The sequence below is a fragment of the Thunnus albacares genome, chromosome 1 (assembly GCF_914725855.1).
Source record: "Thunnus albacares chromosome 1, fThuAlb1.1, whole genome shotgun sequence".
In the NCBI taxonomy this organism is placed as follows: Eukaryota; Metazoa; Chordata; class Actinopteri; order Scombriformes; family Scombridae; genus Thunnus; species Thunnus albacares.
In genome coordinates, this window is record NC_058106.1 from 40713818 (window position 1) to 40728798 (window position 14981).

The window sequence follows — 14981 nt, forward strand, 5'->3', positions numbered from 1 at the left end:
TGTCTGATAGAGGAGGAAGAGCTGGAAACATTTTCTCTGTCAGAGCTGATCACACATCTCAACTCAATCTTTGACTTTTTGTTATTTCTAACTTAAGTTTCCTGTAAATGTTGAAAGTTCAACCTGATTAGATTCAATCAGGGTTTCAGAAGGATTGGGATACTGGATTCAGATTGGATCAAAGTCTATCAAAGCCCAACCCCACATTTGAACAGAATAATCAAACAGTAGACTAGAGCGATGTAACGTCCATGTTTGCATGCTGAAAGAGAACGTGCTGCTCTGACCCCCCTCCTCCTTTCAGCCTGCAGCCTGCTGGACACCGATTCTTGACACCAGGTCTGAGGAAGTGTAAGTGTGTTTTTCATTTCATTCATGAAAACAAATCAAACTTCAAACTGTGACATCACTCATTCACATCCTACTGAGGATGAAGATGATGTCATCATCAATCAGATGATCGATCAATAACTGCAGCTGTATTGTGTCTCGTTCTCTCCATCAGATTTCTGTCGACTCACACTGGATCCAAACACAGCAAACAGAAACCTCAAACTGTCTGACAACAACAGGAAGGTGACATATGTGAAGGAGTATCAGTCATATCCTGATCATCCAGACAGATTTGATTACTGGGAACAGCTGCTGTGTAGAAATGATCTGACTGGTCGCTGTTACTGGGAGGTCGAGTGGAGAGGAAACGTTGATATATCAGTGAGTTACAGAGGAATCAACAGGAAAGGAAACAGTGTTGACTGTTTGTTTGGAAGGAATGATCAGTCCTGGAGTCTGAACTGCTCTGCTGGTCGTTACTCTGTCTGGCACAATGACATAGAAACATCCATCTCCTCCTCCTCCTCCTCCTCCTCCTCCTCCTCCTCCTCCTCCTCTGTCTCTAACAGAGTAGCAGTGTATGTGGACTGTCCTGCCGGCACTCTGTCCTTCTACAGAGTCTCCTCTGACACACTGATCCACCTCCACACCTTCAACACCACATTCACTCAGCCTCTGTATGCTGGGTTTATGGTCTACTGGTCTGGTTCAGTGTCTCTGTGTTCTCTGTAGGAGGAAGAGTCTCCTCCTGTTAGAGAAACTTTCTCATGTTATTTAGTACCAACCTGATCTCTCACTGCTTGTAAATGCAGTTTCTAAACCAACATGGTTTCCACATGACTGACAGTTTGTTTGTCATTTAAAAAGCTGTAAAAAAGAAGCTGATGTTCTCAGAGCAGATAGCTCAGTCTGTTAGAGGACTGTTTGGAGGTTCAGAGGTCGTGGCTTTGATCCTTATGAGTCTCAGTGAAACTCAGAAGCTCTCAGAGAGAAAACCACCAGCGGCTGAAAGTTTACTGAAACGTCAAGTTGTGACCAAGGTTTTTAAAAATGTTGGAAGAGTTTTGCCGACTAACTATAACACACATAATGACAGTAAGTATCCGCTGGCCTATAGAGGCTCTTTGTTGTTTTTACTCTTATTTGTTGTTCAATTAGTTGTTTTTTTTAATCATATAGTCAATTCAGAAAGCGACATGTTTTTATGTGTCTTTACTGGATGTGCATGTAGAGCTGTAAATAAACATTATGATTCAGAGATTCATCAATTCATGGTTTTGTCTATAAAATGTCAGGAAATTGTGTAAATTGTGTAAAATGCTGGTTGTAATTTCACAGAGTCAAAGGCGACGTCTTTAAATGTCTCATTTTGTCTGAACTAAGTCCAGAACAGTCAAATATTCTGTTTATTATCATGTAAGACAAAGAAAAGCATTCAATCTTCACACCTGAGAAGCTAAAAGCAGAAAATGTTTGCTTCAAAATGACTCAAATGATGATTAAGTGTTAATTTAGTGTTGATGGATAATCAATGAATGGACTAATTGTTGCAGCTCTGGCTGTATGTGAACAGAATATTAGAGGACAAACAGCTGACAGTTTAGCGCCTTACTAAATATCCACAATAAAAAGCTCATTTACAGGATCATCAATCTGTTTACAATCTGTTTGAAATGTTTCTTATTTCCTGTTTTTGTGTTGTACCAAGTAAAGTTGATCATTTGTATGTTTATGTTACTCAGGCAGAAATAAATGGAACTGCAGTATCACCTGTTATGTCCAATAAAAAAGGATCATAAATAATAATAGAAGCTTTCATTTGATCTTTATTGTCAGATTCAGAAAAATGGCACTCTAATAATAAGCTGAACATTATTAATAGTTATATTGTTTATTCACACACAGTTTAGCGCAGGGTCAGTTTCTCATTTCTACAACCTTCACACAACTCAACTTTGAATGAAAAGTCACATTTTGATATAAATCATCAACATTAATAGTTATATTTGGAAAATGTGCTTTGGACAAAAAGCAAGTGTTTTCTTCTCCAGGAAGAAAACAGTGAAACACGTGTGTCGCTTAACTTTCTGCACACAAAGTGAATACAGACGTCCGTTTGTCTTCTTCTGCTGTGACGGTCAGCGGGTCAGAGGTCAGAGGTCAGATCAGGTATGTGACGAGGAGCTGAGAGAGGAAACCAAGAAGAAAGTCAAAAGCTCACAGCTCAACATCCAAACACAGACTGCACACAGAGCTGCAAGCATGGAGGAGAAACCATCACATCTACAGATCCAGGTACAGTTCTCCACTTTACTTTATCACAGAAAAACTCTCATTTTTCTCTTTTTCACTTCATTTGAAAGATGAAGAAAACATCTGGACTCCTGCTGTCAAACTTCATCCAAACTAACAGCTGTTTTCTATTTCCATCATGCTGAACATGCAGGTTTGGAAAAACTAAATCTTTCTCCAAATGTCACCAAACAAGACTTTTACAGTCCGTTAAGAAACTCTTATTATCAGAAATAAACATGTGTCTGATTTTACAGTCCTGAACTTTTTCACATGTTGGAAAATCAAACTTTATTTGTGTCGCAGCTTTACAATCCACATTTATGTTGAAATCTGAACCGTATATTTGCTTCTTTATTTCAGGGATTTTTGTATATTTGCTGCTTTTATGTTGTTCTTTTAATATCTGGATGTCTCTGCTTCTGATTGGACATTTATCTCCAATCAAAAAGACAAATCACATCTGTTTCTGCTCTTATAATAATAATAATAATAATAATAATAATAATAATAATGTCTTTAAATGGTAAATGTATAACTGTTTCATGGCAGTCTTCTACATTTTGCAGAACATATTTTTACTGTGTGAGTATTTGAAACATTGGAAATGATCTGAAGACGTAATTTGGACTGTTTTTTTTTTTTCATTGATTTATTTCTATTTTTACTGTTATCAAAATGATAATTACACGGAACACAGTGATAACGGTAAATGAAAATCAATCAATGACTACAGGAGTAAATATTGACATGTTTACCATAAGATGGTGTTTGTTTGCCGGCGGTCATGAAGCCTCTATACCTGTCCGCGGAGGGCCGAACCCACGAGAGGAGCCACGAGCCAAAGGACCCTATTGGCTCTCTCTGCCTCGCTGTCTGGCTGCAGGTTTCTGCTCAGATTCTCCCTCTTGCAGGACGGACCATGACAACAAGGAACAAACCGTTTCTGATTCATGGATCCATTAGTTTTATTGATCATACAAGTGTCGAGTCTATGAAATGTTAGAAAGTCACGAAAAAGGCCGTCAGTCGTTCTCAGAGTCGACAGTTATGTTTATTTAGTCTGAGTAAAGTCCAGAAGAGATTCAACCGACACCAGAGGTGGAAGAAGTACTCAGATCCTTTACTTCACTACACAATACTGCATGTACAAATACTCCATTACAAGTAAAAGTCCTGCATTAAAACCCTCCTACAGTAAAAGTATTCATTCATTAATTACTGCAATACTTTAACTACATCAAGCTCATAATACTTATGTACTTTTACTGCAGTACTTTAACTACATCAAGCTCATAATACTTATGTACTTTTACTGCAATACTTTAACTACATCAAGCTCATAATACTTATGTACTTTTACTGCAATACTTTAACTACATCAAGCTCATAATACTTATGTACTTTTACTGCAATACTTTAACTACATCAAGCTCATAATACTTATGTACTTTTACTGCAGTACTTTAACTACATCAAGCTCATAATACTTATGTACTTTTACTGCAATACTTTAACTACATCAAGCTCATAATACTTATGTACTTTTACTGCAATACTTTAACTACATCAAGCTCATAATACTTATGTACTTTTACTGCAGTACTTTAACTACATCAAGCTCATAATACTTATGTACTTTTACTGCAATACTTTAACTACATCAAGCTCATAATACTTATGTACTTTTACTGCAATACTTTAACTACATCAAGCTCATAATACTTATGTACTTTTACTGCAGTACTTTAACTACATCAAGCTCATAATACTTATGTACTTTTACTGCAATACTTTAACTACATCAAGCTCATAATACTTATGTACTTTTACTGCAATACTTTAACTACATCAAGCTCATAATACTTATGTACTTTTACTGCAGGAGGGTTTTTCATGCAGGACTTTTAATAATGAGACTAAACTCGTTATAATCTTTAAAACATTTTCATTATAATCCAGATCTGTAGATATATTCTGTACATGTTTATCAATATTTGTCGTTCATAATAAATATGAATACAAAGTTTTATCTTCTTTATTATAATTAATAGTTGTAGAGATATTTCAGTCTGGACCGACACGGAATAAACTTTTGTTAAAAATATTTTTTTATTTGTGTTAGAAGGTTTGAATGTCTGTTATGTAACTACGTGACGTCTTTTACTGTTTTCATGTTTTATTTATTGTTGTTTTTTTGTCTTTTTTCATCTTGTTTGTTTTTCATCTTGTTTTTTTTTTTTTTACTTTTTCTTGTTACATCAGATATATGATCAACGAGGGAATTTCATTTCAAGATGTTTTTAACTTCAGGATTCTTTACTACAAGACTGAAGCAATGATGTGCAGCGTTCACATGTTGACATTTTGTCCAGCAGATGGCAGCAGCAGCTCTATAAATTAAGGTCCTGCTGTTTTTATGACTTCATAGACTGTAAAAATGACTTCAGCTCCTTATTTAGACTGTCGCCTGTTGTAGCTTTAGGTGATGTGGGTGAAATGAGTGTTTAGTCGTCTCTACATATTATTTTTGTCATTCTTGTCTCTGTAGGTCTGTGATAGCGTACCGGGACACCAGGCAACACTTCTCCTTGACAGACCAGCTAGTCAGAGGCAGCTCACTGCAGGGGCAGGTTTGAACAGTACGACGGGGCGTTTCCTGAAGATGCACTGAGCAACGGCACGAAGGCCGATCCGACGCTCGATGGAAGCGAGCTGGAGACGGCTGAGTCTCATCATCAAAGCCTGTCGTGGTGCTGTGGACCTTTTCATCTCCACACCCATGACCCATGACCACGGTGGAAGCTGAGAGCTGCTTCTCAACCTTGAAGAGGATTCAAACCTTTCTCAGAAACACCCGGGAGAGGCTGAATGCATATTTGGTCGTACCGTCAGTGGAAAAGAGACTCGGCCGACCGACTTGAGCCAGAAAGTCATTGAGAAGAACAAACTTTATGTTCAAGAAGTGTTCAGGCAACATTACAGTGTTGTGTTGTTTTTAGATTTGTTTACTTTTTCTTTTCTTTTTTTGCTGAGCCATGAAGTGCTGCTTCAGTTTGTCCCCCCATATTTCTATCACCAGCTGCCACTGTATGGAATTCAACACACGAGCCGATCAATAACACTGATGTTCGTACTGTAATGTACAGAACACAAAAATAACTCCACCAGAGATCGGCTGACGGTTTATTGGTCGACAAGTGAGGCTGCTTTCAGTCTTCATGGATCTTTGATTAGCAAACTCCTGATGTGTTTTTAAAGGAAATATCTTTTTAATATGACTGTCAGCTCTTAAATTTATATCTTTGTTGTCTTCATCGTTTTTTTCCTGTTGGTTTGGTTAATATCGTTTTATTATATTGTTATCATACGTTTTATTTATTATTTACATTTTTATTGTTGGTCTAACATTGAAATGAAGTTGAAATAATGCAGAAATGTCCTCACTACGACGGTTTAAGGCTAAAATGAAATATAAGCCGATACACACAAAAGAAAAGATATTTAAGATTTGAAAGTGTCTCTGAATATAAAAGATGAAGTCTCAAACTCTAGGTAGTGACACGTTCAGAAAAACATCTATATGTAGTATTATTGATTTGCAAACATGGAGGGTTTAAATGTTGCAAAGAGAAAATGCAGTCAGCTGTTACACTGGCGCCCCCCGGAGGCCATAATGTCCATTACACACCAGTAAACTTTAATGGGTCAGAAATGGTCTTCTGCCATGTTAACAGCTCAACACAAGTTGCTGACAAAACTCCAAACAAACTCCACATTAGTAGAAAATGTTTAATTAATTAACGAGCTGTTCTACTGAATCATTCAACCAACTGCACTGAAGCTTTAATACGATTCACTGTTTTCATTGTGGAGTAACAGCGTCTGATGTCCTGCTGCCATTCAGAAAACTGAACTGCAGCCTGCAAATATTCAAATAGAATAAAACTTTATTGAGAGTAAATTCTTTTCACATAATGTGAGATTAAAAAAAATCTTATTTTTTCACCTTTTATTGAGAGTTTTGTTATTTATTATGTTAATTCCTGTCAGGTTTAATATATAAATAAAATTTCTTTCATTTAAAGAAACAAGAGAAAGTGAGAAAACAAATTTAACATGTGAGGAAGATGATTTTACATTTTTATTAAAAATGAAAAAGAACAGAAAGAGGCTATGTTCTGTTTATGTATTTTACTTTATAAAAATATTTGTGTTATTTTATTTCTGTTTGTTTTACTCTTTAATCTATTTTTTTACATTTTTATTATCAAAAACTTTTTTTTTACCAAAAAGAGAAGAAGTCAATAAAAACATGTTATTTGTGTTTAATCAGGAGGAGAAAAAGTACAATATGTTTATAAAAATAAATAAAATAAAATAAAAGTGGAGAATAATTAAACGTTTACACACAAATAAACATGTTTTTCTCTTTTTGTCGACAGAAAATCTCTAATTTTAATATCTCTAATTTAGATTTATTTCAGTTTTGAAGACTTTTATTAAACAATAAATGTGTAAATATAGTGGAGACAAATAAAAAGATCAAATAGTGATTTTAAAAAGCTTCAGCAGTTTAAAATGTGTCTCAGCTCTGCTTGTAGTTCCTGTTCGTGTCCACCAGGTGGCGCCATTTGAGCAGAAACAGCAGCTGACAGATAAAACTCACTCAGTGGACTTTGTTACTCTTTGAAGGTTCTTATGTGTTTTATTTCACATCGTTTCATATCAATAAACTAACATCTACAGTTGTTCTAATATAAATAATGTCAGGAACTACAGGACACAAACACACGCTGTTGTTTCTATCAACATTTAATAATCGATCAAGCTGTTTGATTATGTGGCTCCTCTTGTTTCGCTCTTTGTTCTCTTTGTTTATCAAACATTTCAATAAAGTTCTGAGAAAAAACAACAGCGAGTGACGTCATCACGTTTCTGACGGGATCGATCACAACGTGTCAGTAAGTTGTGACGGATCAATCGATCGATCGATAGATCGGCTTCAGCGACTCCTGGATGAGTTCTGACCTCAGATCAGATGTGTTTCATGTTCCTGCAGATCAGGAAATGTTGATAATAAATCTATAAAACACACATTAGTGCTAAAATAATGCAGTAAATGTGTCATAATGTCAGTGTGAATATCTTATATATACTTATACTAATCTGTGTTCATTAAACTGACAGCATGCAGTTTATCTTTTCACCAGCAGAGGGCGCCAAAGCTTCATCAATGAAGAGTAATACTCCACCTTTAATGCACATATTAGACACATTTTAACTGTACTGATCAATAATCAATCATTATTCCTGCAGTTATGATAAGTGAGTCACATGTGATAATAATAAAGATAAAGATGTGTCGAGGCTCCTCAATGATCCTGTTAAAAGTCACTTTGATCACAGTCTGATTCTTCTGAGCTGACTGACTGCAAGGACTACAACTACCCATGATGCCCTGCTCACTGAATCAGCCAATAGCAGGCCTCCAAAGGTAACGTGTCAGCGCTGAGGTCATCAGTGCGCAGACTCAGAGCTGTTTCACAACAACACTGCTGCTGTTTCCTGTTAAATATCAGACTGGAATTATTACATGAAAAATATCAACTGGTAAAAAGTCTGAACTGTAAATAAATGAGAAACAGCTTCAGCTTCTTTTGAACTTTCATCCTGTAAAATTCCTCCTTGTTGTTTTCTGCTAATTTCAACCTGAAACTAGTTAATAATATGATGCCAAACTTCAGCCCTTCCTTTAAAGATACTATTTAAGAAAATGACTCTTATTCAATTGTTTTATGGAAACATTTCACATCCTCAAGTGTAAATTTACTAACAAAAAACAATATGTGCTGTAATTATAAAGCAGATGGAACATTATATAAACACTATCTCAACCTTCTTAAAGAATAAACCCGTCAAAAGCATTAAAATCTGTAATATTGATCTTTATCTACATTCATCTCCTTTCTAACTGATGACTTGATTTATTTTGGCTCTTTTTTCTTTCTTTTTTCACTTGTTAGATTCTCCTTGTGACTGGTTTTCTGGATTCATGTTTCACATTTGAGGCTCAGATCTACAATTGTAGGACCAAGAACTTGAAACTTGTCACCAGCTGCTTTTGTCTTTGCTGTGAGCAGTTTGACTAAAGAATGATGTTTGTTTTTAGAGGCTCAAAGAAGGAAGTTGGATCCTCTGGAAATGCTGTTTCATCTGGACTCTAAGATTTCAATCTCAGGTCTCATTATTATTATTATTGTCAGGTCTCAGCTGCTCAGAACTCAAACACTTCCAGAAATGACATCAATAACCAGCAGATGTCATATTGTTGGAACTTTTTTCATGTTTCATTGGTCAAATAATGATTGTTCCAACATGCTCATGAAGACTTAAAGCTTGGTGATGTTTGATCTTTTTCTGAGGGTCAACAAATCCCATGAAAAGACCAAAACCAAGAATGAATGAGTTGTGCTGCTCAGTATTGTCTGTGTAGCTGAAGCCTCATATATCTTATTCCTCTGTTGTTGTCCAGAAACTATTAAAAACACAGCAATGAGCCACAGTGTTGCACTGGGTGACATGTTCCTTCATTCCAGTGAAAATGGCCTCTGTAGTTCATGTTGAGTCACCGTCCTGCTGCTGTAAATACTCACTAGAGCACCAAATCCACATCTGGAAGTTACGGCAGGGCGTTGCTGCCACCATGACAAAAAAACTGCTCAGTTTCTCCACATAAGCAGAAAACTTTCTCCTCTTTTTCATCCTGTTTCTAGCTGTCTGTCATTATTCATAACATGAGGTCCAGTTGTAGTTTTGACTAATAATTTCTTAATGAATAATTTCTTCATGAGCTCTTTTTGAACAGCAGAGGAGACATCAGCACATAAAGATAACACACATCACTTGCAGAACCAGTTGTTTTTCTCATCATAACCAGTAACTTTCTTCTTCTAATGAAAAGCTTTTCTCTCGTATCCACAAACTCAGCAAATATTTCTTTCTCATGGTGGCAGCGATACACTCCCATAGAAAATAGTCCCAAACTAATCCCATATATATTCCTGTTTGAATAACATTTGCTTCAAACTACAAAACCCTGTTGTTTTAGGAAATCGTTCAGCTTTTTTAAAACATTTTCAGTGGGAACAAATGGGATAGGAGGTCGGGTAGGGAGGTTGTAAAGTATTGAGAAATGATAATTCATTCATTTGACAGGATTTGTTGACACTAATACAAACATATCAGCCACACACACACAGCTGAGCTCCTATAAGCATGCATGAATGAGCGCAGTCCTTGTTGTATTTGTGCTGGCAGCTGCTCCTGGCCGGGATCACAGAGCCTTTATACACATGAAGAGCTGAAAAATGATGCTTACTTTTCATCAGCGTTGATTCAAAATGTAGCAGGTAGACAACAAAGACAGAGAGGCTACATGAACAGAGATTCAGCAGCGGCAAATATTACTATGAAGTCAATTTCACACCAAGATGTGAATATGATGAGTCCAGATAGCAGAGGGACAAAATAATAGAAACACCTACTGTAATAAAATACATAGTCGCGCATGAATACTGCCTTTGTAAAGTTCATGATGTTTACATTTTGAAATGAATACACTATATTGTAGATAGTTTCTGTTATTTAGTCATTTTATCAGTAACATATATGTTTGTCTTTATATATTTTGATGCTACAACAGTCTCAGATTATCTCAGGTCTCAGTTATTGAACTGAAGCGTACACGGATCTCTCTTCTTCCTCAACTCTACATGTTTTCACTACAGCTTTAAGCATAATTGCATCATATCTTTTCAACAGTGGTGAAAATGTGCTGCTGTGTGTTGTTTTAGGAAATCATTCAGCTTTTTTCAAACATTTTCAGTGGGAACAAATGGGATAGGAGGTCGGGTAGGGAGGTTGTAAAGTATTGAAGTATTCAGAAATACTTCACCATGGAAAAGCTCCGCTAAGGAAACGCTCCAGCATGGAAACGCTCCACCATTTTGTTGTCTCTACTTACTGGGAGAGTCTGTCAGTTCCAGGAGTCACAGAGTGACAGTAAAGTCTTTTTCTATTGTGACTTCTACTCTCTTGGTTACAGCTGAGCCAGAAGCAGGATGATGTTGGAACGTCAACACAAGGCGATATAAAGCCTCAGCCTTTGATAGTGGACATAAAGAGTCAGACTGCGCTGTGAGCTCCCTGTTTGCAAAGTAACGGCCTGAAGATCAATCATGTGTGAGGAAATAATCAACAGAATAAAAATACATTCAATTCTTATTCAACATGACAGAAATGAGTCCAGTTCAGTCAGTTGGTTGATTTTTCACCAGTGTTCTTCTAGTAGAGCTGCTCAGCAGAACAAGTTGAACTGTGGGACTCATTCTTCTGCTCTAACTGTGCCTGCAAGTGCACAGCGATGCAGCAGCAAAACACTTCCTGTAAAGGTTGGAGACAGCGGGTCGCCACTCAGCTTTTTACTGTGAAATGAAATGATGATGATTACAAATCAGAAAAGATGCATAAACAACAGTCACAGCAACGTTATTGTGAGAGTGAATTAGTAAGGTTAGGTTACTGGATTCACTAAGGTATTAAATAGCTGTCTAATAAGTCACATTGTTAATGGCAGGAGGAAAACTGCTATTGGCTGATTCAGTGCTTGAGGGAGAGGATTGTGGGTGTCGCGGCAGTTTAGCTCTTGCACTTGACTTCAATGAGGAAAGAGACACTGTGGATATAGTGTTGTCAGACTGTCTTTAATGCTCAGAACGGCTCACTCACACCGATACAGACATACGAGCTGCTGTAGAGGAGTGAGCCCCGAACAGTGGAGCCAAAACTTCTTCATGTGTTTCTCACCAACCTCCACTCTATGCATGATTACACCCAAACACACATGGCAGCATCTGTTTCACAATAAACACATGTTCACACAGGAACATCTGTTCAGACGCACAAACATGATTTCGTCAGGTTTCAGTGACCACCTCCTGTTACTGCTTATTAGACGTGTTTCAGTAACAGGAAGTTGATGATCACCTCCAACCAATCAGGTGCATCTGTATGAAGACATATAAGTGTTTAGTTTCAGGGTGATGATTGATCCTTTCATCAGCTGTGATCGTCGACAGATCATCGCTCTCAACCTGCAGCAGAGTCTCTACTTCCTGTGTGAGTGTTTTTCTTACAGTCGACTGTGTTAAGTTCAGTTTATTTGATTTATTTATTGGAACTGCAACATACAATTATGCACAGGCAGCAGTTCACTGTATTTAGTGTTTGTAGAGAAACGCTCATTTACAACAGCTGTCCACAGGAGGCTTTTTACAAAGTTAAAAAGAAAGAAAATCAAACTCCAGGTGTGTCTATACAGGGGTGTTAGGTGTGAGAGCAGTGTTTTTTCTCTTTCAGCCATGATTTAACACCTCTGTTGAAAACATTAACATTGTGTTGCATTTTCAGCTCCATAGTTTTGCTCCTTTAACAGAAAAGACTGATTGTCCAGATGAGGTTTTGTGCAATGTGACAGTTAGTGTTTGTTGAGGCTCGTGTGCTGACTCTGCTGGAGTGCTGCTGTCTTCTAACAAACTGTGTGAGGAAGTAGCTGCTAACCGACCAATCAGAGCTCAAACAGCAGTCAAACTATATTTATACTAAACTTATATTGATATACATGTTTATATGTGGGGATTTCACAGAGCTTCAGTTACAAATTAGAGAATCAAAGTAAATACAGTTGTCATTTCAGTTTGAGCCTCTTTAGTTTGTTGTTTTGAGGCGTTTCTGTTTGTTAACATTGGTCTGTGCATCCATCTCACACTGAAGGGTTACTCACACATCCACAGAGTCAGAAGAATAGTTTGACTCTACTCGTGTCTCCAAGCAGACATGAATGATCCTCCTTTTACACAGCAAGAATGCATCTTACAAAGGAAAATCCTTCTGTCCAACAAACAAATATATCATCCAAACAACTGTTGTTGTTGCAGCTGAAATATCAGCTTGTCTAGTTGGGAGAGAAAGGAAACTAAATACCAGAGACAACTGCCTTTAATAAATCACTAAAGCTTATGCATACGGGCTCCCTGAGCTCTGCAGCAAGAGAGGAGCACATTAAACAGATCACACAGACACTTTAGACTTTCAGCCTCCACCCAACACAACCATCAACACAAGCAGCTCATGTGCAATCACACTTCTCTATCTGCACTGTTTCCTGGTGGATAATCAATAACAACTCCATATATGGTGTCATGTCTGTCTTGTGCAGCTTCCTGTTCTTGCATTCAGTTCCTCTTTCCAACCGTCATTTCTTTGGAAAATCTTTAGAAAGTCTATTCTTTCATAACAGATGAGAAACTCATTTCATCTACATGAGACAAAGTGCACGATCTTTACTTAAAACAGAACAATGTGCTTCAAGCATATAAAAGGTCATAGATAAGGTCAAGAGTGCAAATTGATCAGTTGAATACACTTCTACACTGGATCAATCATCAAAGTATTAATACAATAATAGAGTAATTTCTCCTCTAATATCAGTTTTTCTTCCTCACTGGAATCCAAATATTCCAAAAGGTCCAAATTAAGGGTCAAAAAGCTGCATGGAGCCAAACTAACAGCAGGACGACCTGCTTCCTTCACTAACTGCTGACTCATCAGCTTTTTACATCTGACTTCTGCACTGCAAAAAAGGAAATTCAAGAAAGTTCTAATATCTTATTTTAGGATGATTAAACCTTATTGTTTCTCCTCAAAGACAAATACTCAGTCGGCAGTAAATCCTGACATAAATCCTGACATATATTTGGACTGTTTTTCTCCAGTAGACTTGTCTGAACTAACTTCAATGATTTGTTCAGCTAAACCATCAACCTGTCTCTTAGATCCCATCCCAACTAGGCTGCTTAAGGAAGCCTTACCCTTAGTGAGCACTTCTTTACTAGATATGTTCAATCTGTCTTTAGTAACAGGCTATGTACCACAGTCCTTTAAAGTAGCTGTAATTAAACCTCTTCTTAAAAAGCCTACTCTGGATTCAGGTGTTTTAGCCAATTATAGACCTATATCTAACCTTCCATTTCTATCCAAGATCCTTGAGAAAGCAGTCTCTAATCAGTTATGTGACTTTCTACATAACAATAGTTTATTTGAGGATTTTCAGTCAGGATTTAGAGCGCATCATAGCACAGAGACAGCACTGGTGAAAGTCACAAATGACCTCCTAACTGCATCGGACAAAGGATTTGTCTCTATACTTGTCCTGTTAGATCTTAGTGCTGCATTTGACACAATTGACCATCAAATCCTTTTGCAGAGACTGGAACATTTAATTGGCATTAAAGGAACTGCATTAACCTGGTTTAAGTCCTATTTATCAGACCGATTTCAGTTTGTACATGTTAATGATGAATCCTCCGTGAAGGCAAAAGTTAGACACGGAGTTCCACAAGGTTCTGTTCTTGGACCAATTCTATTCACCTTATATATGCTTCCTTTAGGTAATATTATTAGGAAACACTCCATAAATTTTCATTGTTACGCAGATGATACCCAATTATATTTATCAATGAAGCCAGATGAACCCAATCAGTTAAACAAACTCCAAACATGCCTTAACGACATAAAGACCTGGATGACCTGCAATTTTCTACTACTAAATTCAGATAAAACTGAAGTTATTGTGCTTGGCCCTAAACACCTTAGAAACACATTATCTAATGATAAAGCTACTCTGGATGGCATTACCCTGGCCTCCAGCACCACCGTAAGGAATCTGGGAGTTATCTTTGATCAGGATATGTCCTTTAACTCCCACATAAATCAAATTTCAAGGACTGCCTTTTTTCACTTACGTAACATCACACAAATCAGGCACATCCTGTCCCTAAAAGATGCAGAAAAACTAGTTCACACATTTGTTACTTCTAGGCTGGATTATTGCAATTCCTTATTATCAGGCTGCCCTAACAAGTCTCTAAAGACTCTCCAGCTGGTCCAGAACGCAGCTGCACGTGTATTGACTAAAACTAGAAAAAGAGATCACATTTCTCCCATTTTAGCTTCACTACATTGGCTTCCTGTAAAATTTAGAATAGAATTTAAAATCCTTCTCCTAACTTACAAAGCCCTTAATGGTCAGGCACCATCATATCTTGAAGAGCTCATAATACCGTATTATCCCACTAGAACACTGCGCTCCCAGTATGCAGGCTTACTGGTGGTCCCTACAGTCTTTAAAAGTAGAATGGGAGGCAGAGCCTTCAGCTATCAGGCTCCTCTTCTATGGAACCATCTACCGGATTCAGTCCGGGGTGCAGACACCCTCTCTATGTTTAAGAGTAGGC

The 14981-nt window shown here is 37.3% G+C and overlaps 1 protein-coding gene across 1 annotated transcript in view; it reads left to right on the top strand.

Annotated features, from left to right (window-relative positions):
• Positions 1-1543, top strand: part of LOC122986521 (NACHT, LRR and PYD domains-containing protein 3-like) — a 69520-nt gene extending 67977 nt beyond the window's left edge. Inside the window, exons 11-12 of the mRNA XM_044357840.1 lie at positions 305-351; positions 506-1543. Of these exons, the coding sequence (XP_044213775.1) occupies positions 305-351; positions 506-1065 (607 nt within the window). The 3' untranslated portion in view covers positions 1066-1543. The remainder of the gene's footprint in view (positions 1-304; positions 352-505) is intronic.
• The last annotated feature ends 13438 nt before the right edge of the window (positions 1544-14981 follow it).